At 43.0% G+C, this 26,697-nt stretch overlaps 1 protein-coding gene across 5 annotated transcripts in view; it reads right to left on the bottom strand.

Annotated features, from left to right (window-relative positions):
• Positions 1 to 987: 987 nt before the first annotated feature.
• The window catches only part of apc (APC regulator of WNT signaling pathway), an 85,466-nt gene continuing 59,756 nt past the window's right edge, over positions 988 to 26,697 (bottom strand). For all 5 annotated transcript variants that reach the window (XM_045692515.1, XM_014138656.2, XM_014138657.2 and 2 more), the window contains 9 exons: positions 19,416 to 19,496; positions 18,669 to 18,770; positions 18,210 to 18,371; positions 13,688 to 13,904; positions 13,251 to 13,346; positions 12,770 to 12,909; positions 12,254 to 12,448; positions 11,887 to 12,101; positions 988 to 8,510 (listed from right to left, as the gene is read on the bottom strand). In XM_045692515.1, the coding sequence (XP_045548471.1) occupies positions 2,045 to 8,510; positions 11,887 to 12,101; positions 12,254 to 12,448; positions 12,770 to 12,909; positions 13,251 to 13,346; positions 13,688 to 13,904; positions 18,210 to 18,371; positions 18,669 to 18,770; positions 19,416 to 19,496 (7,674 nt within the window). In that variant the 3' untranslated portion in view covers positions 988 to 2,044. The remainder of the gene's footprint in view (positions 8,511 to 11,886; positions 12,102 to 12,253; positions 12,449 to 12,769; positions 12,910 to 13,250; positions 13,347 to 13,687; positions 13,905 to 18,209; positions 18,372 to 18,668; positions 18,771 to 19,415; positions 19,497 to 26,697) is intronic.

Genomic DNA, 26,697 nt, shown 5'->3' with positions numbered 1-26,697 from the left:
TTTGACATGTTTGAACGAACGTAAATATATTTTTTCCCCTCGTTCATGACGAGAAGTCCGGCTGGCTTAGATCATGTGCTAAGAACACAGAGCTTTTTGGACATAAATGATGAGCTTTTTTGAACAAAACTACATTCGTTATGGACCTGGGATTCCTGGAAGTGACATCTGATGAAGAGAATCAAAGGTAATGGATTATTTACATAGTATTTTCGATTTTAGATCTCTCCAACATGGCCGTTTGTCTGTATAGCAAAGCGTATTTTTCTGGGCGCAGTGCTCAGATTATTGCAAAGTGTGATTTCCCAGTAAGGTTATTTTTAAATCTGGCAAGTTGATTGCGTTCAAGAGATGTAAATCTATAATTCTTTAAATGACAATATAATATTTTACCAATGTTTTCTAATTTTAATTATTTAATTTGTGGTGCTGACTTGACTGCCGGTTATTGGAGGGAAACGATTTCCTGAACATCAACGCCATAGTAAACCGCTGTTTTTGGATATAAATATGAACTTGATAGAACTAAAAATGCATTTATTGTCTAACATAATGTCCTAGGAGTGTCATCTGATGGAGATTGTTAAAAGGTTAGTGCATCATTTTAGCTGGTTTTATGGTTTTGGTGACGCCTGTCTTTGAATTGACAAAACATTACACACAGCTATTGTCAATGTACTCTCCTAACATAATCTAACTTTATGCTTTCGCCGTAAAACCTTTTTGAAATCGGACAACGTGGTTAGATTAAGGAGATGTTTATCTTTCAAAGGGTGTAAGATAGTTGTATGTTTGAAAAATTTGAATTTTGACATTTATTTGGTTTCAAATTTGCCGCTCTTGAAATGCACCTGCTGTTGATAGGGTGCACCACGGGTGGCACGCTAGCGTCCCACATAGCCCCAAGAGGTTTGTTCCACTCACTACCAAAATATCTTCAAGACAGATAATCAAACACTTCCACTGTTCAGTAACACTGGACACCAATTTTTCACCCCAACATTTTAACATGATTTATTATGTTGATTTACAATTTTGAATGTGACTTTTTTACTTTGAATATCCGACCACAAATGTATTGCATGAGAAAAAAAAAAGTATTTCAGACAGTGTAATTTTTGGGTAGTACAAAATAGTACATAATCTCCTCTGATTATGTGCTTCAGCATTACAGTGATTACAGGGGAAACTAAAACTACCTTAAAAAAATAAGAAACCAACACCAAAACCCTATAGTAATATTTGTGTTCATTCAGTCCTTCAGAGTCTCCTAGTTAAAAAGCAACCAACTCACCTGATAACAATTAAACAACAAACAGCAGAGCCATGTATCGGTCTACTCTCATAATTTTCCAATGGAAATATTTCTCATTCGAAAAAGTTGTCAAGGTTAACTTGCGGTTAATTCCTTTACTTTCAGAGCACACTTGAAATAGTGTAAAACTTTACACTACAGCAACCAACAAGTCATGTGACCACAAATGTTAATCTTTACCATCTGGGCAGTTTACATGCAAGGATGGGAAGCTTATAATACATTTGCATTAGTAAAAATTAAAATTACTTTTATTTCTGACCTAAATAAGGCATATCTTTTTTTTATTTTTTATCGAATGGAGTAGTATTAAAGTCGATCTTTAAGTGTTTTAACATCCCAAATATGCAACTTGAAGTGATTATCTTTGTCAAGTCGGAGAAGATTCAGGATCTTGACAGGGGTTTAAATTAAATACATAATTAAAATCTGTACAGTACAAATTCACATACATTATCCTTCAGAGGTCTCCCTCTCTCCCTCTGATAACCAGTGTCCCAGCCACATTCCTACCAGCAAAAAAACAGGGTCCATCAATTAGGCATCAACTACAATAACAGTCTAGTGACTCACTATTTACATGTTTATTTTTTACACCAAAAATTGTGATGAATCTGTTCTTTGCTTTGATTGTGTTTGTTGTAAATAATTATTTACAACAGAGATCACTAGGTATGTTCAAGACATTTCCCCTAGATCATCTGTGTGTGTAGTCTAGCCTCAAGTGACTTAAACTGAGGTTACAATGTAGGACCCACTTTCTCCAGCACTTTCTCCTTTAGAGTCTCTCTTTTTTGCACTGTTGGTTACACTGACAGGCGTGGGTATCTGTGAGGGTCGTGGTGGTGTGGCACTGTCAGCACTGCTCTTCCTGGAACTAGGGGTGTAGTTGAAAGGGCTGACCCTGGCAGCCACAGCCCCACTCGGTGAGCTGTGTTTGCTAGAGGTGGAGGAGCTAAAAGGGGTGCGTTCAGCAAGAGACAGTTCATGGGCCTCTGGGACGATGCTTGGGTTACTCTGAGCAGGCTTGAGGTCTGGCCCTTTCTTATCAATACTCTCACTGCTCCTAAACAAGTTTAAATTGGTCTCTGAATCTAGCCTAAGAGCATTTACACTTTCATTTGTGGACTGTTTGGGATGGGTTTCACTTGTCAAGAGATCAACAGAGGGCATTTTGACTATAACACTGTCAATTACAGGAGGGGTGTTTGCTGTTGGGGATTTTCCAGACCTCGGGTTGTTAATGGGACAATCTTCAATCCTCACCCACACATCCTCAGTCTTGGACACTGCAGGGCTCATTTGGTGCCCCATGGCCACGGTGTCCATGGACTCTATGGAGGAAGAATCACGGCCTTCTGACTGAGACATTTCACTATCCTTCATCTTCCTCCATGTTCCTTTTAAAGGGTTTCCATCTTTGCCGTGTGGGGACCTTTGGGCTGGACTCAGTGGCTGTCGTTCATCCTCACTTTTGCCCTTTTCACTTGACTCAGAGGAGGCAGAGAGGATGGAAGAGGAGCTGCCGGTTCTCTTCCAGGTGCCAACCCTTGGGAGAGAGGAGGAGTGTTTGCTGTTCTCCCTCTTCCATGTCCCTTTCCTGTTAAGATTAGGGAGCCTAGAGGGGCTTTCTGAATGGGACCTGGAGATGTCATGCTTCCCTCCTCTTTGAGGCTTCTCATCCCCATTTTCAGAGGAGTTTGGATTCTGCGGGGACTTTTTCCAGTTGCTTCCTTGACTTCCTTGATAGGGTAAAGTTAACGACATATCTGGCAAAGACGGACTCGACACAGGCGTTTGAGACTGGCTGGTAGAGGAGGGGGACAGAGACTCGAACGAAGCAGACTCTTCCAATTTCCTCTTCAGTGTTGGACTAGGGGCCTCTTTGATGAACGTTGACTGGCGAACTAGGGCAGGTTTCTCCGACCGGTCTGACTCACTTCCACTAGACTTTGTGGACGACATCCTGGACAAATCCTGCTTCTTAGAAGGGCCAGCAACTCCATACTGGTTCAGACTCTTTGAGGCAGATTCACTCCTAGGGATTCCGCTAGTGCTTCTCGTCAAGCCAGTCTGCTTGGGTGGCGTTTGCTGACCCATCGGTTTCCCAGGGGAGGTGTAGGCCATCCTGCCAGAACCAGAAGACTTAGTTGACAATGTGCTTGGAGAAGCGGTGCGAGGCACTTGGGATAATTTGTTTGACGAGCCGAGACCATTTCTTCCAGGTGACACAGAGGTGCGACCAGGTGACTGCATGGGTCTGGTGGTCAAGGACTGCTGAGCTGGTCTGGATGGTGTGGAGTCTCTGGATCCAGATCGTGATGAAGCTTTACTTGATCCCGATTGAGATCCAGGCTGATCCCTGGCCGGACTAGGATCAGATTTAGCAGGTGGTTTGATGCTTCTGGGTGAGTTACTGGAATTCTGCCCTTGAGTGGGGGGAGTTTTTGAGACAGAGGCTGGACCACGGGGTGGAGGCTTCTTTTGGACTGGGCTAGTGCTTGGAGAACTGCTTCTAACGCCAGGGACCTGGATCATTGTCCTCCCACGAGAAATCATGGGAACACTAGGGGCAGTCGGCCTCTGCTGTAATGAGGCTGGGGTCTCAGCGCTGGCACGTGGTTTTCCTGTTATGAGACTTTTATAGACTTTCTTGCCCCCTTTAAGAGCTTTTGCTGCCTCCTCTTCCTTTTCTTTTTTTTGGGCTTCTAAAGTGCTCTTTTCACCAGGCTTTAATATCCGTGGCCGTCCTTTGTCGGATGCAGACTTATTATCCTCTGAATTTAAGGGCAAGTGGAAAGGGGAGCCAAGGGATATTCCAGATTTGAGGGAGAGGATTGAGTCAGAGTCAGATGAGCCTTGTCTAGAGAGGCTAGCAGCTGCCTGGTGCAAACTGCTGACGATGGAATTGGCACCCTCTTGGATGGCCTTCCAATCAAAAGATTCAGAGTCTGGAGATAAGGCTTGTTCAGAAACTGGACTTTGTGTATCAGTGAGATCCAATGTGAGATCAGGCTCCTCAGCTAAAATTCTATCCATACTTTTCTCCTCAGTGGCATCTCCTTGGTCATTCCCCCCCTTATTTCTGGCTGTCTGTTTCTTCTTTTTTGGCATGGCTGAACTGATGCACTCTTGTAGAAGGTCATCTTCTGAATCAATGCTTAGTGAGCTGAGTGAACTGTTTCTTGAGAAACACACAGGGGTGTCTTCTACATGAAAGGCTTTTGGTGCGTAACCAGAGGCTTGGGGTTTAGAAGTAGCTTCTACCTGAGTTACATCCTCCATTTCTTTTGGCTGGAGGTCTTTGTTGTTGTTCTCTTGGTCAATGTCACTTAACGAGCTGAGAGATGAGTTTCTAGAGAAACACATTGGTGTGTCCTCAATGGAAAACTTCTGCTTCTCATCTGGCACTGGCCCCACGTTTTCTTTGGATGGTTGTGGAAAGACTGCCTGCTTCTGCTGCAGAGGTTTTGTTGGAGCAGTCATTGGTACATTTGCCCTGTTTGTTCTTGCGGATGGCTCTCCACGGTTTTTCGTTGACACTTTCCTCTGGTCCTTGTCTTTTCTAAGTTGTGCCTTTTCCTTTGAGAGATCAGGTTCATCATCCTCAAAATCCAAGGAACTCAGGGAGTCATTGCGTGAAAAGCAATAGGGTGTACCCTCTATTGGTGTGTAATTCTGTGGCAAGTCAAAAGCAAACCCTGGCCGTGGCCTCTCATCTGCATTTGGTGGCTTATCTGGGAAATTTCTGGAGGCCATTTTTGGCTCAAGCATTTTGGTTTCTTTGTTTTTATCAGGGTATGAAGCAAAGTTGAAAGGGGGCTGGGGTTTTTTAATCATCCTAGCTCTGTACTCACTACTCTGTGGCATTGGTTTAACAGGGGATGTGGGCTTCTTCTTTTCAACCTCCTGTTTGACTAGACTAACAGGAGAAGCTGATGAAGGGTGCTGTGGTTGATCATTCATTTTCTGTACTCTAAAGGGCTTGTGGATTTTACCTTTTGGCATGGCTGAACTGATACACTCTGCTAAGATGTCATCCCCTTCATTTTCTGCAGCAGCAGCTTGTGTGAAGGAGGAAGTACCACCTCCATCTTTTTCATCTGTACTTTCCCCTTCTGGAATAGTATCCCTTATTTGACTGGAGGATACTTCTGCACAAGGAGGAGCACAGCTTTCAGCATTGGCCAGCTCATTTGGGGGTGAATCAATGGTGAGGTCGCTGAGAGATGTGGCTGTTGAGAAATTTATAGGGGTTCCCTCTATGCAGTAAATCCTAGGCATGTCCTCTCCATGGGTGAAGCCAACAGTCTTCTGCTGTCCTCGGGTTTGTGAAGAGAGTAACTTGTACACAGGAAGTTGGCTTGGTTTATGGGCAGTAGGTGGTGGTATTCTAGAAGTAGTGTTGGAAGGCGATTGCTTTTTGGGTTTTCTCGATGACTTTGTTGGCATGGCTGAGTTTATGCAAGCCTCCAGTATTTCTATATCGTCATCATCCGAATCATCCAAAATGTCTTTTTCCACCTCACCAGGTGAATGCTTCTCTTGGCTTGGGGATTCTGTAGTGTCATCATGCTCATGCTCAGCCTCATTTCCCTGGTCGTCTTCGTGAACAGGAGACATGATCTTGAGCTCATTATCTTTCTGAATGTAAGGTTCATCTAAGCTTAAAGCACTGAGGCTGGATGCACAAGAGAATCCATCTGGGGTATTCTCTGTCACAAAGTGTAGGAGGGTGTCGTTATCCGGAAGCACCTGGACTCTCTGGACAGCAGCGTGTACAGCAGCATGCCTTGGAGCCAAATCCGCCCTCGGCGGCGGCGGCGGCGGCACCTTTTTGTGTTTCATTGGGGGTGGATGTTGATGTTGTGGGGGTGGTGGCGTTTTGCTTCGGCTCGGAGGCATGGTCTGACCAGGGCTGTCGGGCAGATCACTTGGGCTGATGATTCCACTGGGCATCCCGCTGCACAATTCACTCTGTATAGAGCTAGCGATGGAGTTGCTCTCAAAGCTGTCCAGGGAGCTTACAGATGTGCATCTGCTGAACATGAGGGGTGTCTCCTGCACATAGTGTTCTGGGGGGCTTTTGGGAGTCTGGGCACCACTTTTGGATGGTGATTTGGCTCCTGATGAAAACTCAACGGCTTTGTGATGTCTGGATCCGTCTCCATGAACTTGACTAGTTCTTGGAGGCTTTATTCGGACATACTGCACAGACGACTGGCCCTCGGTTTTGCCTTGTTCTTGGGCGTGACTGCCAGTGGACTCTTTCTCAGAGATGGGAAGAGTTGGGTAGTTGCTAGCAGCATTCACATTCCTCTTGCAGCCTTCCATTTCGTCCTCATCTGAGGACAAGGATGACAGAGAGCTACCCCTTGAGAAACAGATGGGTGTGTCCTCAACACAGTACGTCTGTAGGGTCTCTTGATTGACGGTAGGAGGTTTGCATGTTGTGTTCTTCTGGCCTGGTCGAGTTGGCCCTGACCTCGTTTGAGCCGAGGATGGATGTAGCTGCATTTGTCTCCCTGCATTCTTTTTGGATGTCACGGATGATGTTGAACCATCTTGGCTTAGATGGTCTTTCACTGAGCTCTGAGTGGAGGATGACTTTGAATGACTAAACATGGATTTTTGGGAGGAGGATTCGGAGTACTTCAAACTGTAATCAATTGGTTGTTCCGTATGATGCCCCTTGTTGTATTTCATACTGTAATTGGTCGGCTGGTCATCCTGTTGTTCTTCCTCTGAGTATCGCTCACTGTAATTGGTTGGTTTGTCATCACCATAATCATCCACAGACTGGCACATAATCTGGTTGTTCATCTTTTTGTTCATTCCTTGAGTGGGACCAGCATTGCTTTGATCTTGTTGGTGTTGGTTGGTGGTCCTTGATCTGAATCCTTGTTGCATTTCTGTTTGCACAAACCTGGGCTTGTACTTCAATTTCTCCTCCCCCTCACTGTTGCCCTCTGTGTACATGGGGTAGCCTGGGCTTTGAGATCGCACAGACCTCTGATCTGTCTGTTTCATCTCCTCCATGTGCTTAGGCCTCGCCCATCTCTCATTTTGGCTTGGACTTTGCCGACCAGAGTTCAGCTGCTCGTCAGAATACTTTAGGCTGTAGTTGATAGGTGTGTCAACTTCTCCATCATCATCTTCCATGTGGTTAGCATTGTGGATCTTATGAGCAAGGTCTGCAGGATATTTTCTATAGACGCAACACTTCCCCTCATCATCCTCAGAGTATGAGTCCACAGATGGCTTCATCTGTCCTCTTTTGCCATAGCCGTCAGTGCTGTTTACGCTGTTGAGACTGTCGTTGGATGCCTTGTATTCCAACTTGGGCATTGGACATGGTCTGCCCGAGTGATCGGGTTTAGTGTAGGGATATACATTTGAATGACCATGTGTTGCAGTTGTACAGTGAGGGTCTTGATTTGGGGTCTCTGGTGACCGGTCATCAAGGCCAGTCAGTAAGTGAATACTGTTCACTTCCTCCATCACCATGGCAATCTGAGCAGCTGTTGTGGCGGGCATTTGCATTCTCTTAGAATCATGATCTGGGTGGAAACCACTGGGTGCACCCCTCTGTCTGTCTCTGTCCTGGCTCCGATCCCTCTCTGCCCTAACACTGTCTATGTTCCCCCTTGGGTTGTCTCTGGGTGACGGGCTCGACAGAACTGGGGTGTTCACGTAAGGGGAGCGCACAGGCACACTGTTGGGGCTAAACCCGTCTGATCTAGAGATACCATCGTAATCACTGTAGACATTCTGCTTGTGCCTGCTTGGTTTACCCCTGTGGGACGCCTTGGGGCTTAAATTGTCAATATTGTCAAACGTCTCCGAGAGGTGCTGAGAGTCCAGTTCCTCGATCAGGGCTTTCTGTTTCCTGACGTGAAGAGAGGGCAGGCTAGATCCAGGTGACATGATGTTGGCATCCTTGTATTTGGCGGGCCTGTTGGCCATGAGGTTCCTCAGTGCTGCGGCACTGCCCATAGCGATCATCTTGTGCTTGGAGTGGATGAGGTTCTTCAGCATGCTCACAGCACCCATTTCCCACAAGGCCTCCTGGTCCTTTGCATTGCGGGCCGAGAGGTTCCACAGCGTGCCACATGCGTTGCTCACGATAGTCAGGCTGTGAGACTTCAGGTGCTGCAGGAGTGTCTGAAGACAGCTGTTCTCTCTCAGGATTTGTCTACAGAGAGGGGCAAAAAAATCAAAAAAGCAACACACGGTCTTGTAAGCTTTCAAGTGTAAAAACATTATTACAGAGGAGTCAGTATAATATCAAATATTTAACAGCACAACACTATAATGAATAGTGATGCACCGGTGACATTTTTGGCCGATATTTTCCTTGCCAAAAAAACCCCGATATGGTTAGCGATATTTTATTTTAGAGGCCTTTTCACCTGTTGGGGCTAGGGGGCAGTATTTTCACGGCCGGATAAAAAAAACGTACCTGATTTAATCTGGTTACTACTCCTGCCCAGAAACTAGAATATGCATATACTTAGTAGATTTGGATAGAAAACACTCTAAAGTTTCTAAAACTGTTTGAATGGTGTCTGTGAGTATAACAGAACTCATATGGCAGGCCAAAACCTGAGAAGATTCTATACAGGAAGTGCCCTGTCTGACAATTTGTTCTCCTTCTAGTTTGACATGCTTCTAAGTAGAGTAATGGAATATTTTGACATTTTTTGTCATGAAATGTGCTCGCGCGTTACCCTTCGGATAGTGACCTGAACGCACGAACAAAACGGAGGTATTTGGATATAACTATGGATTATTTGGAACCAAAACAACATTTGTTGTTGAAGTAGAAGTCCTGGGAGTGCATTCTGACGAAGAACAGCAAAGGTAATCCAATTTTTCTAATAGTAATTCTGAGTGTAGGTTGTCCCAAACTTGGTGGGTGTCAAATTAGCTAGCCGTGATGGCTGAGCTATGTACTCAGAATATTGCAAAATGTGCTTTCGCCGAAAAGCTATTTTAAAATCTGACACAGCATTTGCATAAAGGAGTTCTGTATCTATAATTCTTAAAATAATTGTTATGTATTTTGTCAATGTTTATCATGAGTAATTTAGTAAATTCACCGGAAGATTGCGGTTGGTATGCTAGTTCTGAACATCACATGCTAATGTAAAAAGCTGGTTTTTGATATAAATATGAACTTGATTGATCAAAACATGCATGTATTGTATAACATAATGTCCTAGGAGTGTCATCTGATGAAGATCATCAAAGGTAAGTGCTGCATTTAGCTGTGGTTTTGGTTTTTGTGACATATATGCTTGCTTTGAAAATGGCTGTGATTATTTTTGGCAGGGTACTCTCCTGACATAATCTAATGTTTTGCTTTCGCTGTAAAGCCTTTTTGAAATCGGACAATGTGTTTGGATTAACCTCTTACATCTAGACGTTCCGCTAGCGGAACACCTGCTCCAATATCCAATGATGGGCGTGGCGCGAAATACAAAGTCCTCGAAAATCCAAAAACTTCCATTTTTCAAACATATGACTATTTTACACCATTTTAAAGACAAGACTCTCCTTTATCTAACCACACTGTCCGATTTCAAAAAGGCTTTACAGCGAAAGCAAAACATTAGATTATGTCAGCAGAGTACCCAGCCAGAAATAATCAGACACCCATTTTTCAAGCTAGCATATAATGTCACAAAAAACAAAACCACAGCTAAATGCAGCACTAACCGATAAACGTTCACAAAAAACATAACAATTATTTTAAGAATTATAGATACAGAACTCCTTTATGCAATCGCTATGTCCGATTTTAAAATAGCTTTTCGGTGAAAGCACATTTTGCAATATTCTGAGTAGATAGCTCGCCATCACTGGCTAGCTATTTTGACACCCACCAAGTTTAGCCCTCACCAAACTCAGATTTACTATAAGAAAAATTGGATTACCTTTGCTGTTCTTCGTCAGAATGCACTCCCGGGACTTCTACTTCAATAACAAATGTTGGTTTGGTTCCAAATAATCCATAGTTATATCCAAATAGCGGCGTTTTGTTGTGCGTTCAAGACACTATCCGAAGGGTGACGCGCCCGACGCGTTTCGTGACAAAAATAATTCAAAATATTCCATTACCGTACTTCGAAGCATGTCAAACGCTGTTTAAAATCAATTTCTATGCTATTTTTCTCGTAAAAAAGCGATAATATTCCGATCGGGAGTCGTTGGTTTTCGTTCAAAGACTGAAAATAAAAACATGGTGTCGGCTCGTGCACGCACCTCCAGTCTCATTGTTCTCAGATCGACCACTATCCAAATGCGCTACTGTTTTTCAGCCAGAGACAGCAGAGTCATCATTCACCCTTCTGCCGCCTTCTGAGAGCCTACGGGAGCCATAGGAAGTGTCACGTTACAGCAGAGATCCTCAGTTTTCAATAAAGAGAGTGTAGAAGGCCAAGAAATGGTCAGAGAGGGCACTTCCTGTAAGGAATCTTTGGCCTGAGTTCTGTTATACTCACAGACACCATTCAAACAGTTTTAGAAACTTTGGAGTGTTTTCTATCCAAAGCTAATAATTATATGCATATTCTAGTTTCTGGGCAGGAGTAATAATCAGATTAAATCGGGTAAGTTTTTTGATCCGGCCGTGAAAATACTGCCCCCTATCCATAACAGGTTAACGAGAGTTATCTTTCAAATGGTGTAAAATAGTCATATGTTTGAGAAATTGAAGTTATAGCATTTTTGAGTTTTGTATTTCGCGCCACGCGATTCCACTGGCTGTTGACTAGAGTGGGACGCTAACGTCCCACTGGCCCAGAGAGGTTAAGCATTCTAGTACAGTTAAATAGTTAACACACAGACACACATGAACATAGCGGTCTAAGGCACTGCATCTCAGTGCAAGAGTCGTCACTACAGTCCCTGGTTCGAATCCAGGCTGTATCACATCCGGCCGTGATTGGGAGTCCCATAGGGTGGCGCACAATTAGCCCAGCGGCGTCCGGGCAGTCACTGTAAATTCGAATTTGTTCTTAACTGACATGCCTAGTTAAATAAAGGTCACACAAACACAGACCAAAAAGTTATTTTGTTGGCATTTACGCATGTCCCCCTTACCAGTAAAACAATCAAAACCTATTTCTTTGACTAACTTGCTGTGCTGTTCATTTGTTTCATTCTCAACCAGGATTACTATGGTAAGAATTCCATGAATTCCATTATTTTGGCTTTAATGGATTTCGCCTTTGAGTTGTCACGCTGAAATTCTCTTACTCTTTCAAATGCCTGCTCGACTTGTTGACTGCTCGATCCACACAGCAGACATTGTGGGCTAGGTTAGGAATGCTGTGTTGCACGTGTAGCGCATCATTTTACATGGAGTCATTACATCCTGTACCTAAGTAGTATAGGTATGCACAGCAGCTTTGACATCGGTTTTTAACATCGGCGGTAAACTAGACATCGGGCCGATACAGTTGTTTAGCATTTTTAGCTAATATCGGCCGATTCCAATATATTCACTGATATATTGTGCATCCCTAATAATGAATGATTTAAAAAAAAAAAATGAATAGACATACCTGTGATCTTCATTTGTAGCGATGAGACTAGACACATTGCGCAAGATGCCTCCTCCACTTTCAATGATGGCGAGGGTGTTGGTTTGGCTTCGGTACATCAAGGTGCTAACCAGGAAGGCCAAAGCCCCCTCTACAGCACAGATATCAGCTTTGTTTTCAGTGCAGTGAGCTGACAGGTTCCACAGGGCACTGAGGACACTCTTCAGTGTAGACTCCTGTGAAGGGAGAAGACATATTTTATCAGCCAGTGAATACATATTTAGGCAAATCTTTATCGAATTCCTAATTGTACATTTCATTCACATATTTATACATGATGTGCTCCTTATGTATTTGTATCAAAGAGTGGGAGTGGTGGATGTCGCACCTTCTGTACCTCCAAGGCACACTCCATCAGAGCCCTGACACTGCCCACCTCACGGAGGGTCTTCTTACTGTTCACATCCGCACGCCAGGACAGGTTCCTCAACACACTGGCAATCACCTGCTGTAGATCCTCACTCTCAGACTTCAGCTGAGCCACCATGGCCCTCATACATCCCTTCATGGAACATAGAGTGGCCTGAGGATGGAAGATACAGAAAGATGCTTACTATTCATTTGAAGCCATACTTTATGAACAAGCATAGAGATTGATTATCCTCGAAGACACTATTGCCTTAACTTTCAAGTGCGTTTCCACATATTGGCCAGTTTCCCAGATCCAGCCTACTCCTGGACTACAAAGCGTGCTTAATTGAGATTGAAAGAGCTTTTAAATACAGGAATAGGCTGAATTTGGGTCTGGGAAACCAACCCTAAGGCAGAACATTTGCAAAATATTAGGTCAGAATTCCACACACAATTTCATCTAAGGTTAAATCGTCCAGAACCAGAAGCTCACCTTATTGGCCACGTCCCCGAAGGTGAGGTTGGTAAGGGCCATGCCAGCATATCTCCTCAGAGTGACGCTGTAGTGGTCACTGGTGAGGCCGTATATTTCACAGTCCACTTGGAGGAGCTCCCCTATAGCCTGCAGCCCCCCTGGGAACATGCAGCACAGCAGGAGAAATGTCAATCGATCATTGAATGAGTCTACCCCATGAATGTTCTACTATATGATGTCCTATGCAAGACATTGCATAAGAGCCAACATCTTTACAGGGATGAATACATGCATTAACCTAGCTCTTTTCTGTTTTGGTTTCTTGGGTAATGAAACATTAAATCGATCAAATAAAGATTTTGTTTCCTAATTTTTTTCTTTTTTTAAGATAACTGCCTGGAAAGCAGTGGCAAGTGTCACCAAGTGGACTATCCTGGTTAAATAGCCTAAATAAAAAATTGCATTTGGTCAGAAGAACCGTTTTGGAGTGAATGCTTACCGAGCTCATTCATAGCGTGCCTGTGCTCTTCATCAAAGGACAGCTTCATTAAGACACACACCGCTGGGCAGATCTGATGCTCCACGGGAGAGGGCACTGGGACAAACACACACAATCCATTCTAATAAAAACAGATTACCCATCCAAATATCCATACCCTAACTAAAACATAGTTCATCCATCTGAAATAATAGGCCTTACTCAAGTTGTCCTGTATTACCCATCCAATTATTCATTTAATACATTAAACAAATCAAGTACAAGTGATCTGAGCAGGAGGTACTGGGGGTTTACTCCTCCAAATACACAATGAAAAACAAAACCAACACAATTCAATACAACCGTCGCTTTAGTCCTTACTGGGTTTTTGTCCTGCATTACTCGTCCAAATAACCATACCCTAACCAAAGCATGCAATACATCTGAGCAGGCCTTACTGGGGTTTTTATCCTGGTCCACTCCCCTCTCATGGTTCTCCTGCCACTCCCAGCAGGTCTCGCAGTAAACCCTGATCTGCTCCAGGAGGTGCAGCACTCTGATCTCTCTGCGCCCTCTCTTATCGTCAGGCTGGGAGTGGATAATGTTATGGAGGGCAGCGCTGGCTCTCGCCCGGGCCTCCTTGCTGCCTCGGGAGTTCCCCAGCAGCACTGAGTCCTTGAATTGAATAGAATTTTATAAAATAACAAACATTTAATCACTTGAAAGTAATCATAAAAACACTCCTTTCCAAAGTGGTCCTCGACGGAATAAATAACACCTAGCCTAATGATCAAATCAAAGTTTGTCACGTGCGCCAAATACAACAAGTGTAGACCTTAATGAAATGCTTACTCACAGGCCCTAACCAACAGTACGATTAAGTTAAAAAAAATAGGTATTAGGTGAACAATAAATAACAAAAAAAACAGTATAAAGAGTGAAAAATAACAGTAGCGAGCGAGGCTATATACAGTAGCGAGGCTATATACAGGCACCGGTTAGTCAGGCTAATTGAGGTAGTATGCACATGTAGGTATGGTTAAATTGACTATGCAGATGATAAACAGAGTAGCAGTAGCGTAAAAGAGGGGTTGGCGGGTGGTGGGACACAATGAGAATGGGGGTGTGCTCGGTCCTCCTATTCCTTTAGTCCACAATCATCTCCTTTGTCTTGATGATGTTGAGGGATAGGTTGTTACTCTGGCATCACACAGCCAGGTCTCTGACCTCCTCCCTATAGGCGGTCTCGTTGTTGTTGGTGATCAGGCCAACCACTTGTGTCGTCTGCAAACTTAATGGTGTTGGAGTCGTGCCTGGCCACGCAGTCATGGGTGAACAGGGAGTACAGGAGGGGACTGAGCACGCACCCCTGAGGGGCTCCAGTGTTGAGGATCAGCGTGGCAGATGTGTTGCTACCTACCCTCACCACCTGTGGGCGGCCCGTCAAGAAGTCCAGGATCCAGTTGCAGAGGGAGGTGTTTAGTCCCAGGATCCTTAGCTTAGCGAAAAACTTTGAGGGTACTATGGTGTTGAACGCTGAGCTGTAGTCAATGAATAGCATTCTCACGTAGGTGTTCCTTTTGTCCAGGTGGGAAAGGGCAGTGTGGAGTGCAAAAGAGATTGCATCATCTGTGGATCTGTTTTGGAGGTATACAAATTGGAGTGAGTCTAATGTTTCTGTGATAATGGTGTTAATGTGAGCCATTACCAGCCTTTCAAAGCACTTCATGGCTACGGACGTGAGTGCTACGGGTCTGTAGTCATTTAGGCAGGTTACCTTAGTGCTCTTGGGTACAGGGACTATGGTGGTCTGCTTGAAACATGTTGGTATTAGAGACTCAGACAGGGAAAAATGTCATTGAAGACACCTGCCAGTTGGTCAGCACATGCCCGGAGCATACGTCCTGGTGATCAGTCTGGCCCCGCGGCCTAGTGAATGTTGACCTGCTTAAATTGTCTTACTCACATCGGCTACGGAGAGCGTTCTCACACAGTCGATTTAGCTCGTCTGGTAGGCTCGTGTCCCTGGGCAGCTCGTGGCTGTGCTTCCCTTTGTAGACTTATAGTTTGCAAGCCCTGCTACATCTGACGAGCGTCGTAGCCTGTGTAATACGATTCGATCTTAGTCCTGTATTGACGCTTTGCCTGTTTGATGGTTCGTCGAAGGGCATTGCAGGATTTCTTTTAAGCTTCCGGGTTAGAGTCCCGCACCTTGAAAGCGACAGCTCTACCCTTTAGCTCAGTGCGAACGTTGCCTGTAATCCATGGCTTCTGGTTGGGGTATGTACTAGAGGTCGACCGATTAGTCGGCATTGCCGATTAATTAGGGCCGATTTCGATTTTTCATAAATCGGTAATTGGCATTTTTGGACACCGATTTCTGCCGATAATATTGCATTCCATGAGGAAACTGCATGGCAGGCTGACCACCTGTTACGCGAGTGCAGCAAGGAGCCAAGGTAAGTTGCTAGCTAGCATTAAACTTATCATGTAAAAAACAATCAATCTTCACATAATCACTAGTTAACCTAGTAATATCATCAACCATGTGTAGTTAACTAGCTTGTCCTGCATTGCAAATAATCAATGCGGTGCCTGTTTATCATCGAATCACAGCCTACCTCGCCAAATGTGGGATGATTTAACAAAAGCGCATTCCCGAAAAAAAGCACAATCGTTGCACGAATGTACCTAACCATTAACATCAATGCCTTTCTTAAAATCAATACACCGAAGTATTTTTTTAAACCTGCATATTTAGTTAAAATAAACTCAGGTTAGCAGGCAATATTAACTAGGGAAATTGTGTCACTTCTCTTGCGTTCATTGCACGCAGAGTCAGGGTATATGTAACAGTATGGGGCCGCCTGGCTAGTTTAACTAATTTGCCAGAATTTTACATAATTTTGATGGTTGTGCAATGTAACAGCAAAATTTAGACTTAGGGTTGCCGCCCGTTCAATAAAATATGGAACGGTTCCGTATTTCACTGAAAGAATAAAGGTTTTGTTTTCAAAATGATAGTTTCTGGATTTGACCATATTAATGACCAACGGCTCATATTTCTGTGTTTATTATAATTAAGTCTATGATTTGATAGAGCAGTCTGACTGTGTGGTGGTAGGCGGCAGCAGGCTCGTAAGCGTTCCTTCAAACTTTACTGCATTTGCCAGCAGCTCTTAGCAATGCTTGCTTCATAGCACTGTTTATGACTTCAAGCCTATCAACTCCTGAGATTAGGCTGGCAATACTAAAGTGCCTATTAGAACATCCAATAGTGAAAGGTATGTGAAATACAAATGGTATAGAGAGAAATAGTCGAAGCGTCATAATTCCTATAATAACTACAACCTAAAACCTCTTAACTGGGAATATTGAACCACCAGCTTTCATATGTTCTTATGTTCTGAGCAAGGAACTAAAACGTTAGCTTTTTTACATGGCACATATTGCACTTTTACTGTCTTCTCCAACACTGTTTTGCATTATTTAAACCAAATTGAGCATGTTTCATTATTTATTTGAGACTAAATAGATTTTATTTATGTATTAAGTTAAAATAAAAGTGTTCATTGTCCATTCAGTATTGTTGTAATTGTTATTACAATGTTTTTTTTTAACTAAATAAAAATAAATATACAAAAAAAACTAAAGAAACGGGCGATTAATTGGTATGGGCTTTTTTTGGTCCTCCAATAATCGGTATTGGCGTTGAAAAATCATAAATCGGTCGACCTCTAGTATGTACGTACAGTCACTGTGGGGACAACGTCCTAGATGCACTTATTGATGAAGCCAGTGACTGATGTGGTGTACTCCTCAATGCCATTGGAAGGATCCCGGAACATGTTCCAGTCTGTGCTAGCAAAACAGTCCTGTAGTTTAGCATCTGCTTCTTCTGACCACTTTTTTTCATAGACCGAGTCACTGTTGCTTCCTGCTTTAATTTTTGCTTGTAAGCAGGAATCAGGAGGATAGAATTGTGGTTAGATTTACGAAATGGAGGGCGAGCTTTGTATGCGTCTCTGTGTTTGGAGTACAGGTGATCTAGATTTTTTTCCCCCTCTGGTTGCACATTTAACATGTTGATAGAAATTAGGTAAAACTGATTTAAGTTTCCCTGCATTAAAATACCCGGCCACTAGGAGCACTGCCTCTGGGTGAGCAGTTTCCTGTTTGCTTATTTCCTAATACAGCTGACTGAGTGCAGTTTTCGTGCCAGCATCTGTCTGTGGTGGTAACTAAACAGCCATGAAAAGTATGGATGAAAACTCTTGGCAAATAGTGAGTTCTACAGTTTATAATAAGATACTCTACTTCAGACAAGCAAAATCTAGAGACTCCCTTATATTTTGTGCACAAGCTGTTTACAAATATGCACAGACCCTCCTCCTCTCACCGAGGAGTGTGCTGTTCTATCTTGACGGTGCAGCGTATATCCCGCTAGCTAAATATCCATGTCATCATTCAGCCACGATTCCGTGAAACATAAGCTGTTACAGTTTCTGATGTCCCATTGGTAGGACACTCGTGATCGTACCTCGCCTAATTTATTGTCCAATGATTGCACGTTGGCAAGTAATATTGACGTAACGTCAGCTTTGCTACTCGCCGTCTGCGGATCCTTACGAGGCACCCCGCTGTGTCCTCTGTACCTGCGTCTCTTTCTCTTGCCAATGACAGGGATGTTGGCCTTGTCGGGTGTTTGAAGTACATCCTGTGCGTCCTGCTTGTTGAAGAAAAAAAATCTTTGTCTAATCCGAGGTGAGTGATCGCTGTCCTGATATCCAGAAGCTCTTTTTTGCAGTAAGATACGGTGGCAGAAACATTATGTACAAACTAAATTACAAATAACGCGAAAGTTTCACTTGAAAGTATTAATTAAAACACTCCTTTCCAAAGTGGTCCTCGACTAAATAAATAACACCTAGCCCAATGATAAAGAATAAGACAAAGTTACCAAACAAAACCATTACAAACCTTGTCGTTGCCATGGAGGAGTTGGATGAGTAAGGGAAGACAGCCTGACTGGCGCATGGCGATGCAGCTGTCCTGGGAGCTGGACATGGCCAGCAGAGTACGAGACATGTCATCTTTATCATGGGTCCCCAGCATGGAAAGAAGGGAGTAGACCATCTCCACCTATAGGGTTAGAGGGCCGACCGTGAGAACAACTACTTTGAAGACACACCCTGATGATACATAGGTCAATTACTTATATCGAAATGGATCAAATTGTCCCACTTAGGATGCAATCTAATTTATGTGAGCTACCCTGTTTAAAAAAGCAATTTCTATTACATTTTTAAACTAGATAACATTTCACATTTTTGGTTTGGGCATACAGACAGAGCTCATGTGGTTTATTATGAAGGGGGGGTAATTTGATGAGAACAGTCATACTACATCAACCTGAGTGTCAGTAGAATCTCTGAATACCTTGGTGCCCAAGTGACTGGTCAGTCTGCGGGGCACAGAGTAACTACCCCCACCCAAACTCATTTCACTGGCAGAGTCCTGATCCAGGCGAGAGCTGGAACCCTAGATGAGAAACATTTATTTAGTTAAACTTTTTAAAAGCTTTTTTAAAATTAAAATGTAATCATATTGCTTGCAATTTCCTACAGTATAACATCTTTGCCTTTCTCATAAAAGCCATTAGTGTGACACAGTGTGACAGTTTTTTTTTCCCATAGAACATTCCCAGCAACCTCATTCATTCTGCTAAGAATCGAGGGAAGTCAGACTATATTACATTTTAAAAGTCATTAAAATATGAATCCAACGGTTTAATCGCAAGCCTCAGGGATAAAACCTACTCTGGAGTAAGACACGAATCATTAGCATTAAATGGAAAGTCAAGGCACTAAGCACGGCAAAAAAGGCAGCTCACGACAGCTCAGCCGAACTCTCCTAACCAACATTACCAGTCAGTCCAATGGCGGAAGATATTTTCTGGAGCATTATAGGACCAAAGGAAGAAAATGAATCCGTCACACGTTAACTTCGAATCTCAAGGTGGTGCAAGCACTGTGTTAGTTTGAGATGGACTACATTGCAGTCAAACTATGCAGAATCACAGTCTACAAATCACATTGCATTCCAATATGCTACTCATAATGATTTCAAAATGATCCCGTCAAACACGCCAATTGTCTTGGATCAGGTATGGAAGGTGAGTCTTACCTGAGAACACCCAGCGCTAGGCCCACCACTGTCCCCTGAAGCATGGCCTCCCTCATCCTGGGCAGCCGGGTCATGCTTGCTCTGCATGAGGAAAAGAAAGAGGGAAAGAAGGGTCAGACCTCCAGAGGAGTGAACCAATCATGTAGCAGGCTAAATGAGAGATGAGAGGAACGATTCAACAAAAAGAGAGAGGATGCAGAACCAGTCACCTGGAAGGAAGGGAAGAAGAGGCAGAATCCATTAAAAAAGAGGAAATAGAAAACAGCAGGAGGAGAGACTGGAAGGAAGGGAGAGAGAGAGCAAGACAGAATGAGGGAGTGAGAGAGTGGGCGAGGGAGACAGGGAGTGATGGCAAGAGAGATCGAGAGTGGGAGTGAAAAACTCAGAATAACCAAGCAATGGTGACTACGGTTGCAAAGGGTCGGAAGCTTTCCGGTAACTTTTCTGAGAAGTTTTTATTACAATACTGGGTGGGGTGAATATATTTTATATGACACAAACAAAAAATGTAAACTAGTAAATAGCCTACAGCAAAGTGTTTAACTTGTTAACCATTTCTGCTAGTTAGTTTATGCTACCATGTGGGTTTTAGCTTGCATGAGCCTGCTAACTGAGGAGTGTTAATTCACCCGTTTCCATACACGTTTAATTTTAAAACATCTTACAAAGGAGTTGTTTAACTTTGTGATAGTGGGCAGTATTTTCACGTCCGGATGAAAAGCGTACCCAGAGTAAACTGCCTGCTACTCAGGCCCAGAAGCTAGGAAATGCATATTATTAGTGGATTTGGATAGAAAACACTGAAGTTTCTAAAACTGTTTGAATGATGTCTGAGTATAGCAGAACTGAAATGGCAGGCAAAAACCTGAGAAAAATCCAACCAGGAAGTGGGAAATCTGAGTTTGAGTTTTTCAAGTGATTTCCTATCTAATATACAGTGTAAATGGGGTCAGATTGCACTTCCTAAGGCTTCCACTAGATGTCAACAGTCTTTAGAAAGTTGTTTCTGGCTTCTATTGTGAAAGGGGAGCGAATAAGACCACTCACAGTAGATGGCTCAGCTGAAAGCCTTTAGTTGTTGATCGTGTGCGGCCGTGAGCGCGAGCTCCGTTCCCTTTCCTTTCTAAAGACAAAGGAATTGTCCGGTTGGAATATTATTGAAGATTTCTGATAAAAACATCCTAAAGATTGATTATATACATCGTTTGACATGTTTCTACAAACTGAAATGGAACTTTTTTGACTGTCTGAACTTAGTGCCCGCGCCTTGTACATTTGGATTAGTGAACTAAACGCAAACAAAAAGGAGGTATTTGGACATAAAGATGAACTTTAACAAAACAAACATTTATTGTGGAACTGGGATTCCTGGGAGTGCATTCCGATGAAGATCAAAAGGTAAGTGAATATTTATAAAGCTATTTTTGACTTTTGTTGACTCCACAACATGGCGGGTATCTGTATGGCTTGTTTTGGTGGCTGAGCGCTGTCATCAGATTATTGCATGGTGTGCAAAGCTTTTTTGAAATCTGACACAGCAGTTGCATTAAGGAGAAGTTTCTTTAACCCCATGTATAACACTTGTATCTTTCATCAAAGTTTATGAGTATCACTGTAAATTGATGTGGCGCTCTGAAAATTCAACGGATGTATTGGAGGCAAAACAAAACACGCCAACATAAACTGAGATTTTTGGATATGAATATGAACTTTATCGAACAAAACATACATGTATTGTGTAACATGAAGTCCTATGAGTGCCATCTGATGAAGATCAAAGGTTAGTGATTAATTTTCTCTATTTCTGCTTTTTGTGACTCCTCTCTTGGGCTGTAAAATGGCTGTATTTTTTTGTGACTAGGCGCTGACCTAACATAATCGCATGGTATGCTTTCGCAGTAAAGCCTTTTTGAAATCGGACACTATGGTTGGATTAACAAGAAGTTTATCTTTAAAATGGTGTATAATACTTGTATGTTTGAGGAATTTTAATTGAGATGTCTGTTTGAATTTGGCGCCCTGCAATTTCACTGGCTGTTGTCGAGGTGGGACGCTGGCGTCCCACATATCCCAGAGAGGTTTAATCTAACTACTTAACTATTTATCTGTACATGGAAATGTATGAGATTTTTTTCTCTCATCTTTACAGGAAAATGCCATGGGCACTATCTGATGCATGGAGACATTTCACTGCCGCGAATGTAGAAGGAAAAGCTGTGTACATTTGCTAATACTATGCCAAATCATATGTGAAGAATGCAACAAAGATGCAGAATCATCTGGCCAAGTGCATAAAGTTCCCTCAGCACTCACAAGCGACCTGACAAAACTCCCTCTACTTCTATTTGTGGTGAAAGTGATGAATCAGACATAGCTCATGGTCCTCCTGGAATCAGAAGTTTTTTTTTTACTCAATGGAAGAACGTAGTCAAAGAAATACTGATGAATGTCATGCTCAAGCTGTGTATGCAACTGGTTCACCTCTGATGCTCACAGGCAATGTGTATTGGAAGATATTTCTGAATGTTCTTTTCCCAGCATACACCCCTCCAACCAGACATGATTTATATACTCATTTGCTGGATGCAGAGTTCAACAGAGTTCAAGTGAAGGTCAAGCAAATCATAGAGAAAGCAAACTAATGAATAATTAACTATATCTTCACCCCTCAACCAGTATTCTACAAGAGCACAGACACACCGGTCTCTACATTGCAGATGAGCTGAAGGCAGTCAATGACCTTGGACCACAGAAGGAATTTGCACTGGTGACAGACAATGCTGCGAACATGAAGGCTGCTTGGTCTAAAGTGGAGTCCTACCCTCACATCACACCCATTGGCTATGCTGCTCATGCATTGAATGTACTCCTCAAGGACATCATGGCACTGAAAACAATGGATACACTCTACAAGAGAGCCAAGGAAATGGTTAGGTATGTGAAGGGTCATCAAGTTATAGCAGCAATCTACCTCACCAAGCAAAGTGAGAAGAATAAGAGCACCACATTGAAGCTGCCCAGCAACACCCGTTGGGGTAGAGTTTTCATGTTTGAGTCTCCTGGACGGGAAAGAGTCTCTCCAAGAAATGGCCATATCACAGTCTACCGATATGGACAGCCCCATCAAGAGGATCCTCCTGCATGATGTATTTTGGGAGAGAGTGGTACGCAACCTGAAACCTATAGCAGTAGCCATTGCATGGATTGAGGGAGACAATGCCATCCTGTCTGACGTTCAGACTCTGCTTGCAGAATTAAGAAGAAATCCGTACTGCCCTGCCCACTTTACTAATGCTCCAAGCAGAGAACTGCAGTTCTGAAATGCATCAAAAAGACTTCTGCCTGAAGCCCAAACACACAGCAGCATACATGTTGGACCCCAAGTATGCTGGCAAGTGCATCCTGTCTGGTGTAGAGAGCAACAAGGCCTATGGTGTCATCACTACCGTGTCTCGCCACCTTGGCCTGGATGAGGGCAAGGTTCTTGGCAGTCTGGCGAAGTACACTTCCAAGCAAGGGCTTTGAGATGGGCATGCAATATGGCAGTCGTGCCAACATATCTCATCAGCCACCTGGTGGAAGGGATTTTGTGGATCTGAGGCTCTTTCCCCTGTTGCCTCCAAATCCCACCAACAATCAGCGCAACTGGTCCTTGTTTGGGAACACACACACACACACCAGGCTGACCAATACAAGGGTTGAAAAATTGGTGGCCACCTGGGAAAATTTGAGGCTTTTTGAGCCTGACAACAAGCCATCCTCAAGGTTGGAAAGTGACAGTGAAGATGAGGTCTCAGAGTTTGATGTTCAAGAGGTGGACATTGAGGAGGTCAAGGGAGAAGACATGGAAGCCTGAGAGGAAGACAAGCAAAGCTTTAGTTTCTAGACTATCATTTTACAGATGTATGTTTAAAACATTTTGGGGAGATGCGATGATCATTGGGGATCATTCAATATTCCGTTTGTTGTTCATTGAAATCATCCCATGTGAAGAGTCAACTCAAAGTTCTATTCGTAACTAAATTGTTATTTCTATTAGAAGGATTTAATCATTTGCAATTATGTCTACTTATGATAAGGTTAAAGGTTTAAGTTTGTCTCCATATATGGTAAATATATCCCATGCAAAAAACATCTACATTTAAATGGTATTAATATTAATTTGCATATATTTCTGTTAATTCCCACAGAAAGTTTCCACCTCTGAATATTCCCCAAAATGTGCAACCCTAATGGCGATAGAGATGGATATAGCATTCAGTCACTAGGCTAGCTAGGGCAGCTGCAGGAGCATCAGGCTTCCTCATCCCTGACCTACATAAGCTGTAGCTCAGCCTGCAGGATGACAGTCGAAGAGGGGGGAATTAAATGTGTCCAATCATTTATCCACTCATGTAGAGGGGGAAAAGCATGCGAGCCAGCACACATGCAGGGCATGAGACCTAGTAGCGTACACACAATTACCAACAGACAAAAACACACAAGCACGCATACTGTATGGGCCACCAAACAAACACATCTCACATGATGCAGGCATGAGTGCACTGGCTTGAATACAGTATTCATGCACACTGACGCATGAACACACACACCAAGGCCTTGTAGCTTCTCGGCTGTGCATCAAACAGGAGCAGAAGGTAGGTCACTGGTTGACTGACTGCACACATGCTCAGTCAGGTCAGCTAATGTGTCTAATGCTGTAGTCGAACAGGTCCCCCTTCATTCAATTAAAATTGGATGGAAAATAAGACGAGTATATAGATTGTGTGCAGGTCTGTCTCACACTGTCTCTTCTCTTTGTGCCAGATTGTGTTCAAATGCCTTCTCAACATGTATGTATGAATGCACAGTGCCATGCAAAAGTATTAATCCCCCTTGGCATTTTGCCTAATTTGTTGCATTACAACCTGTAATTTAAATAGAATTTTATTTGGATTTCATGTAAATGGACAAAATAGTCCAAATTGGTGACGTAAAATGAAAAAAATGACTTTCAAAAAAATTCTAAAAAAATAAAACAAAGTGAAAAGTGGTGCGTGCATGTCTTCACCCCCTTGCTAAGAAGCCCCTAAATAATATCTGGGGCAACCAATTACCTTCATAAGTCAAAGTCCACCTGTGTTCAATCTAACTGTCACATGATCTCAGTATACAGTTGAAGTCAGAAGTTTCCATACACCTTAGCCAAAAACATATAAACTCAGTTTCACAATTCCTGACATTTAATCCTGGTAAAAATTCCCTGTTTTAGGTCAGTTAGGTTCACCACTTTATTTTAAGAATGTGAAATGTCAGAATAATAGTAGAGAGAATGATTTGAGCTTTTATTTCTTTCATCACATTCCCAGTGGGTAAGAAGTTAACACACTCAATTAGTATTTGGTAGCATTGCCTTTAAATTGGGTCAAACGTTTCAAGTAGCCTTCCACAAGCTTCGCACAGTAAGTTAAGTGAATTTTGGCATACTCCTGACAGAGCTGGTGTAACCGAGTCAGGTTTGTAGGCCTCCTTGCTCGCAGACGCCTTTTCAGTTCTGCCCACAACATTTCAACAGGAATGAGGTCAGGGCTTTGTGATGGCCAATTCCAATACCCTGACTTTATCCTTAAGCCATTTTTCCACAACTTTGGAAGTATGCTTGGAGGTCATTGTCCATTTGGAAGACCCATTTGCGACCAAGATTTAACCTGTTTGGGATAGGGGGCAGTATTTTCACGGCCGGATAAAAAAAAACGTACCCGATTTAAACTGGTTACTACTCTTGCCCAGAAACGAGAATATGCATATAATTAGTAGATTTGGATAGAAAACACTCTAAAGTTTCTAAAACTGTTTGAATGGTGTCTGTGAGTATAACAGAACTCATATGGCAGGCCAAAACCTGAGAAGATTCTATACAGGAAGTGCCCTGTCTGACAATTTGTTCTCCTTCTAGGGCATCTCTATCAAAAATACAGCATCTCTGCTGTAACGTGACATTTTCTAAGGTTTCCATTGGCTCTAGGAAGGTGCCAGAAAGTGGAATGAGAGCTCTCCAGTCTCTGGGCGAAAAACAGCAGGGGTTTTTGTGAGTGGTCCTTCTGAGAACAATGACACTGAGGCGCGCGTGCACATAACGACTGCATTTTTTTCTTTTCAGTGTTTGAATGAACACAACGTCACCCGGTTGGAATATTATCGCTATTTTATGAGAAAAATAGCATAAAAATGTATTTTAAACAACGTTTGACATGCTTCGAAGTACGGTAATGGAATATTTTGACATTTTTTGTCACGAAATTCGCCGGCACGTCACCCTTCGGATAGTGACCTGAACGCACGAACAAAACGGAGGTATTTGGATATAACTATGGATTATTTCGAACCAAAACAACATTTGTTGTTGAAGTAGACGTCCTGGGAGTGCATTCTGACGAAGAACAGCAAAGGTAATCCAATTTTTCTACTAGTAATTCTGAGTTTAGGTTGTCCCAAACTTGGTGGGTGTCAAATTAGCTAGCCGTGATGGCCGGGCTATGTACTCAGAATATTGCAAAATGTGCTTTTGCCGAAAAGCTATTTTAAAATCTGACACCGCGATTGCATAAAGGAGTTCTGTATCTATAATTCTTAACCTGTTAGGGCTAGGGGGCAGTATATTTACACGGCCGGATAAAAAAACGTACCCGATTTAATCTGGTTATTACTACTGCCCAGAAACTAGAATATGCATATAATTATTGGCTTTGGATAGAAAACACCCTAAAGTTTCTAAAACTGTTTGAATGGTGTCTGTGTATAACAGAACTCATATGGCAGGCAAAAACCTGAGAAGATTCTGTACAGGAAGTGCCCTCTGACCATTCCTTGGGCTTCTTGACTCTCTTTATTGAAAATTTCTGATCTTTGCTGTAACGTGACACTTCCTACGGCTCCCATAGGCTCTCAGAACCCGGGAAAAAGCTGAATGATGTCTTTGCAGCCCCTGGCTGAAAGACCACTTACCAAAGGCGCTAATGTTTATCAGAGGACAATGAGACTGAGGCGCGTGCACGAGGCGACCCCCTGTTTTTATTTTGTCTCTCTTTGAACTAAAACACAGTTTCCCGGTCGGAATATTATCGCTTTTTTACGAGAAAAATTGCATAAAAATTGATTTTAAACAGCGGTTGACAGGCTTCGAAGTACGGTAATGGAATATTTAGAAATGTTTTGTCACGAAACGCGTCGGGCGCGTCACCCTTCTTTACCCTTTCGGATAGTGTCTTGAACGCACGAACAAAACAGAGGATATTTGAACATA

Source organism: Salmo salar, chromosome ssa13 (genome assembly GCF_905237065.1).
Source record: "Salmo salar chromosome ssa13, Ssal_v3.1, whole genome shotgun sequence".
In the NCBI taxonomy this organism is placed as follows: domain Eukaryota; kingdom Metazoa; phylum Chordata; class Actinopteri; order Salmoniformes; family Salmonidae; genus Salmo; species Salmo salar.
The sequence above is the reverse complement of the archived record's forward strand: the minus strand, read 5'-3'. Positions and strand labels throughout refer to the sequence as shown.